Source organism: Aplysia californica, unplaced genomic scaffold, assembly GCF_000002075.1.
Source record: "Aplysia californica isolate F4 #8 unplaced genomic scaffold, AplCal3.0 scaffold00066, whole genome shotgun sequence".
Lineage (NCBI taxonomy): Eukaryota > Metazoa > Mollusca > Gastropoda > Aplysiida > Aplysiidae > Aplysia > Aplysia californica.
Window position 1 is genome coordinate 1,916,607 of NW_004797336.1, and position 7,043 is coordinate 1,923,649.

At 38.6% G+C, this 7,043-nt stretch overlaps 1 protein-coding gene across 1 annotated transcript; it reads left to right on the plus strand.

The window, feature by feature from the left end:
* The first annotated feature begins 202 nt into the window (after positions 1-202).
* Positions 203-6,053, plus strand: LOC101860636 (heparan sulfate glucosamine 3-O-sulfotransferase 5). Its single transcript, XM_035968539.1, has 3 exons — positions 203-370; positions 4,218-4,354; positions 5,708-6,053. Exons 1-3 carry the CDS (start codon positions 203-205, stop codon positions 6,051-6,053), a joined length of 651 nt encoding a protein of 216 aa, XP_035824432.1.
* Positions 6,054-7,043: the final 990 nt, after the last annotated feature.

Consider the following 7,043-nt stretch of genomic DNA (forward strand, 5'->3'; position numbering starts at 1 on the left):
TTTGCTGGGTCTTTCCCTTTCTTCACTCAAACCACTTAACTGTATGCTTCTTTTGCCATATTATAATATGAAATATCTGTGTCCAATAGATATTTAAACCGACCGATACAAAAGCAAATAATTCCAGACTGTTTGGTTCGATTACGACAAAAAGTAAAAAGATAACATTGTTGGTGTTCTAATCCAAAGGTATCGTCAAATTATGCCTGTGTCCACAAGCAACCAAGTGACCCTTGAAAAGTCCCCCTTTTACATAAGCGACCCTGAAGCTTTGTACCGGATTCGAGCCATGAACAGCTCCATCATGGTTATGGTCATCGTGAGAGAGCCCATCACAAGGCTTCTATCGGCATACAGTCATTATTTATCGGTAAAACCCTTACATATTGGCACTTAGTCGCAGCTCACTGTTCTTTAGTAGGAGATTCTGCCGTGTGTGTGTGTGTGTGTGTGTGTGTGTGTGTGTGTGTGTGTGTGTGTGTGTGTGTGTGTGTGTGTGTGTGTGTGCGCGCGCGCGCGCGTGCGCAGATGGTCGAGTAAGGCATGCTTGGTTTTGGACATGGGTTTGTATCTTTTATTCTGTGTCTTTGTTTATGTTTTAGAGAGTAAATATGAATTCATGAGTGCCCACGTGTTTGTTTATGTGTTAGTGTGTCTGTGTGAACCTGTTTGCTTATGTGATATATTATATATGTACATATATATATATATATATATATATATATATATATATATATATATATATATATATATATATATATATCATGTTGTGACACTTTTTGAAAAATTGTAGAAATTTGGCATAGCCATTTTTGAAAAGAAAAATGAAGTTGTCATCTTATCCCTCAATTTTTGTATGATAAATTGGGCACGTCTTCGCCACTGTGGTGTAAAATAATAATGAAGCTTAATTCTGAACAGAAGTGGAAATATAGGCCTTTATGTATGTACATATTGTCTCTGATAATTTAGAAGCAAAGCTAGATACATGCGTAAAACCACCTGTACAGACAGTGGTCAGCATGGGCTTGTGCTGGAATCCAAAAGTAATGGCATTGTATTAGCGGAGTCCATTTAGCAACCCTTGAAAGTGTTGGTAACGGAGAGGAAACTGGTCTCAGAAAAGAAGCTGAGGTAACGGATAGGAAAATTCGGGAGCGGAAAGGAAGTAAACCCCAAGTCAAATAAATGACTTTTGTAGATAAAAGTAGCAGAAACAGTATGTCCCCGAGATTTTGAAACAACTTGAAATAGATAGGAATACCATTTAACTATGTTGCTATTACTTCTATCTTGTTTCAGTAGTGAGATTTTACACTCAATTTATAAGAAAAATGGGTTTCAACTCAATTCCCTCTTTGTAGCTGACAGCAGCGGACGTAGCAATCTATGTCCCCAGTAAATCACTTTCTTCTCCGTTACCGACAGTGTTTTCCTCGCTGAAATCAAGATAGGACCATTCTGGGTCTTTTCTGCTTCTAATTAACTTAAAGTTGTTTCCCTTTGTCGTACTAATTCAAAACGTATTTGAAAGGGAACTATGCAGGAGCATTTACTTAGCAAAAGTTAAAACAACCAACCAGAGACAACTGGAACTTAATTCCTTTCCGAAACCGTCACTTTTTCATGTTGTTATCAAAGCCTTATAGTGTTTATTTTAATGTGTTTTCGATAGTACAGATCCCCATGGGAAAATGTTATGCTCGACATAAGGGAATCCATTGTGGTTTAGACTTCATGATTCTTCAGACTTAAAAGACCATGGGTAATGGAAAGGAAAAAAAAGTAAACTTTAAGGCAGGTATGGGCAAACTATTCCCCCCCCCCCCCCCCCCCCCCCCCCGTGCTGTCGTGCACAGATAATACAGCGCTGTTGCTCCGGATTCGTTAATAGCAGTTCCAAATAAGACGTTCTTGTTTTAAGTCCTGGATTACTATTCGGCGCCTCACATTGATGGAAGAAACATTTTCACACCTCCTTGCTCGCCTTGAGCTGTAACTTTTGCAAGAAGGAAACGATTCCGCAGATGTGACAGCATAATCTGTCTGTCTCGAGCAGGGTTGGTCACTTGAGGCTGTCCTATCTTGGACATTGAAAACGTGCTAAAACCTTTGGATCAGTCGAGAAACAAAACACACACTGCATTTTAGCCGTCTTGCGGCTTCTCGGGCAAAATTTCCGCCTTGAAATAAGGCGGAGGCAAAAACTTGCGGTCAGCTTCGCTAAGTTACGCGTCTTGTAATGAAAGAAAAATCAAAACTGATCGCAGAAGTGTCCGGACTTGTTTGGGAAGAGCCACTTATCATCTTGTAAGTGAATCAAATTCTTTTGGTGAGTAATATGTTGTCTCATTAACACACTTTACCAAATCATGGGTCACTGTGCTGGGATGAAAAGTACTCGTGGAAATAGCAAAAATCGTGCATCGGTATGTGAAGCAACTACATGCACTTACCTCTGTCTCCAAGTATCGTGGCGATCAGAGCATATTATGATTTAGCTTTCTTCTTATAGTCTTTTAAAAACGTTGCGTTTTTTGTTATTGTTTTTTTGTGGGGGGGGGGGGGTTTCCTTGTAAGTGTTTTACGGTGCTCGTAACTTCATAAGGTCATATGAGCGCACGGGACACACCAACCATTTTCAGTAGTAAGGAAATTTTGAATTTTGCCCGGGTGGCGGCCGAAACCTACTCTAATCGATTTTAGAGCATCAAGAGATCTTTAACATGTGCAACTTGCCCACGGGACCTCCGAGATTTTTCGCCCTTGTCCGTGAAGGCTAGGTGTAGATCTTTCCTACCAGAAGATCAGGGGTGTGGCTGAAAGACAGCAGTAAGAAGGAGCCAATGGGTAGCAGTAGAAAGGCTGCAGAAAAAAATCAGGAGCCCAGAGGGTACAAAGGAGGTGAGGGAGTGGGGGCAGAAAGTGGAAACGAAAGTAGACGACAGAACATTGGTAGAGTGCAGGAAAGGAGGTGAAAGGAGACATTTTTAGAAAAGAAAATGTTTCCGTCAGTATCCGGATTCGAATCCTGAAACTTTGAATGAGAGGTGAACATCTTAACCTCTAGGCCACGAGAGCCCCCGTTGCGTTTTTAATGGCGTTCAGTATATTATACTGCGGTAAAAAATTCGTAGCGCAAACTTATTGTCAAACAACTCCTCAACCTTCTAACATAAACTCTCCAGCTTTTGCAGTGTGACTTGTATCAATGATTTGTCTTAACAGATCAATGTTTTTGTGAACACCTGTTGGCTTTATTCTAGAACATTTATTAATAACAAAGGAATCCCAGCGGGTGGTTTCTATAGATTTTAAAAGGTTTACAGTTACAGGGGAACAATATCACTTTTGAAAGCAAGTTCGTCATTTTTTTCTAATCGTGAGATTATGCTTATTGAACACTTGTTTTGAGAACTTTTAATGCAAAAAAAGTGTTCACTATAAAATTAATTTCTTGTAACTAGTTTTGTCACTTAAATGTGTCATTGGTGAGCTGTGACGTAGGTCATAACATGCGTACGCAAAATGTGAGTGAGAAGCGGGAAGTGCTGTGAACTATTCCGTTTTCCACGTGAAGGAAATTTGTAGTACATGTATTTTATATAAATTAATAAAGAAAAGTTTTTAAATTTAGCCTCAATTATAAATGGGAAAATGTGATTAGGTTAACAGAAATAGATACAAACTGCTGTGCAAAATAAGGGTGGCACTGATTCACCCATTAAAAAGATATTTGAGGATTATTTGCGCCACGAATTTTTGACCGCACTATTGCTGGGTACCCGTTCGATGAACAGTCTCTATAGAATCGAACGTCAAGTCATTGTCGAAACAGTGCACACTGCTTGTGAACGGAAGCATCACTTGTGTACAATGGCGTCTTAGAAGACAGAATTTCCAAAGATTAGATCTAAAAGAAACTAATGAAAAACTGAAAATTAAACTACAGTGATTTCAGACTCCTTGATATTACTGTGTACCCTTTAAATGATTCTGAACCACCATTATTTTTTTCAAATTCGAAAGTTTAGTGGTTCGGAAGTTTTAGGCAACCAAAGAGACAACTTTCACTAATATAATTAAGACATAGATGGAAATCTAAGAAAAGGGGAGGGGGCAGTTTTGCTGAAAGCAGGGAATAACAGAGTAGACAGGGTTAATACATAATATCATTGTTTGCAGAACAAAATTCGCTGATTACAGTCTCCCAACAGGTTTCCAGAGTTTTTGGCAAAGATGTAGACAGCTTTGAAAAACATTACATCCCTGGCGGCAAGATTAGTGAACACAACGTCTTGAAGTGGGGTAACTATGCAGACAGAATGGAATACGTGTACAGCGTTTTCTCAAAGTAAGTTAATATTGAAAGGTATGTCCTTGACGTATTGGCGCCTGTGGTGTAACGGAATGTTGGGCGTTTCGCAGTCACACATATGCAGGAGATGGGAGTTCCATTCCTGTACGAAGATAATTTTTCTTGAGTTTTCATCGCTGTATCCCTTTTAACCCGGGTTGGCCTTGAAGGCTGGATTGAACAGGCCTACTTCCTTGATTATCTTAATAGATTTTATATATTTCTTTACCAAAACGCTACTGTCCGAATTAATGGAGAATACAACGAATATTTGTAAGCAAATTGGAAAAGGGGTGAAGCTCGAATGTGTTATGTCACCAGACTTCTTTAACATGTACAGTGATACAATCCTTAGAAACATAGAAGAATGTCCAGGTTTCAAAGTGAATGGCGAAAATATTAATACAAATTATGTAACATCAGATATGCCGATGACACCGTTTTAATAGCAGACTCAGAAAAGTACTTTCAATCACTTCTAGAGACTGTTGTAACGGATAGTAAACGTAAAAGATCATCATTTAATGTAAAGAGAACAGAATGCATGGCAACAACCCCAAAAAAGCGGCAAATCCCATTGTAATCGCATTAGCAAAGGTGAAAGGATCAAACAAGTCGAACAGTTCAAATATATAAGATATATAAAAACATCTGATGCCACATGTTCTCCAGAAGTAAAATGGAGAATTGCAATGGCTAAGGCTAGTTTTAATAAAATGAGCCCAATCCTGAAAAATAGAAACACCTCAATGACTACCAAAATGAAAGTTCTGAAATACTACGTATGGTTAACCTTTCTATATATGGCCGTGAATGCTGGACAATCACTAAAGACATTGAAAATGAAATAGAAGCAACATAAATGTGGTTTCTTAGAATATCTGCTGAGAATATCGTGGAAGGAAAAGAAATCAAATTAAACAGTACTTAGTGAAGCCCACGTGGGACGCTCACTGTTAAAAACAATCAGGAAACGACAAATGCAGCTTTTGGGACACCTGGATATACATAAAGGTCTTGAACGCCAAGCTTTCATTGGGAAAATTGAAGGCAAACGAGGCAGGGGTAGGCCCAGAGCAACCTACTTAGGGAACCTAAACAAAATGGATAACGTGGAAAGATCAGGGAAAAGTAGCTGTTAAAGAGCATCCGAGCAAAGGAATGAATGGAGAACCATGATCGCCGATGTCTGTCGCAGATCTGGCTCTGGATGATGATGATGATGATGATGATGATGATGATGATGATGATGATGATGATGATATACATGTATTTCCTTAAAAGCAATTAAAAACATCAAATTACTTTTGCAAAAATCACTATTCTTCTATGTGCTGGAGAACAATTAAGTAATAACCACGCCTTTTCTTTTCTCTCTGTTGTAATCAGAAAACAAGTCCTGCTCCTTGACGGAGATAAATTTGTCTCCGACCCTCTGTCGCAGCTGCGAAGAGTAGAGCGCTTTCTGGGAATTCGCCAGTACTTCTCGGAGGAAGACGTCTACTTCGACAAGAGAAAGGGTTTTTACTGCTACAAGTTGAGAGACAACAGCGACACAAAGTGCATGGACGGTAGCAAAGGGAGGCACCACGTGGAAGTGGATCCAGACGTAAAAGAGAAACTACTAAACTTCCTGAAGCCCTACACAAACCGGTTTTTGGAGCTTACCGGAGAAAAGTTTGACTGGGACGTATAAATCTTAGCTAGGAGTAGAGCAGTCTGGCTTGTCCTGTTAACATTTTGTTCTGTACTCGTATCATGAGGTGGCTGCACGACTGGTATACATATTCCACGAATGTTAATTCATCCATTCAGCTTTGTTACTTTTTTTCCTTCATTCCCTTTTACAATTCTTCCAGCATCCCCCCCACCCCCTTTATAAACCCTTTTCCACTTTTTTAAAACCAACCCCAATTAGTCTATTTTTTACGTCTGCCTTTTTGTCCCTAGCTTGATTTATTAATGCTTCTTTTTTTTTCTAATTCAGAAAGTTGGTAATTTCCAACTCCTCATCAATCCATATATTTCCAGAGGCGGTTGACAAACATTAAAGAATAAAAACAGTAAACTGGATAATCACTGTGCGCTGTATTACAGTTGTTGCAATTCTTTTGAGAGTCTAGGCGATGTACAGGCATATATTGTTGTCTTTTATAACTGTAAAAGGGTTCAGAAATGTTACATTTCGATGAATGTATTGTCTGCGTATGCAGACTTAATATTCATATTATAAATCTCATAGAAAATGGATTAATCATGCCTCTGTGTGTCTGTGGTGCTTCAAACAAACTCTAAAAGCGTTTCTACATTTTGCTTTTTAGAATTTTTTTTAACCCGTGTCAACACTTGAACATTGAAAGTTTAATTTGTTTATTATATCCAAAGCACAATTATACTTTGTTGAAAAAAATTGAGCTTCAGAAAGTCACTCTAAACGTACCGATGTTATCTTGTATTAAATCATACGTTGCTGATTCGTACATATTTCGTCAAACCAATGTATAACCAGTTGCAATTAGGTGTTTTCAGCTAGGCCTATTTAAAAGCCAATAAGTGGTATTGTTAACGAATAAATTTTTAAGTTTTTCGTTTCAATCAGTTTCTCTCGTTCTCTCCCACTCTCCCTCTATCCATCTATCAATCTATCTATCTATCGATCTATCGATTGATCTTTCTATCTATCCAT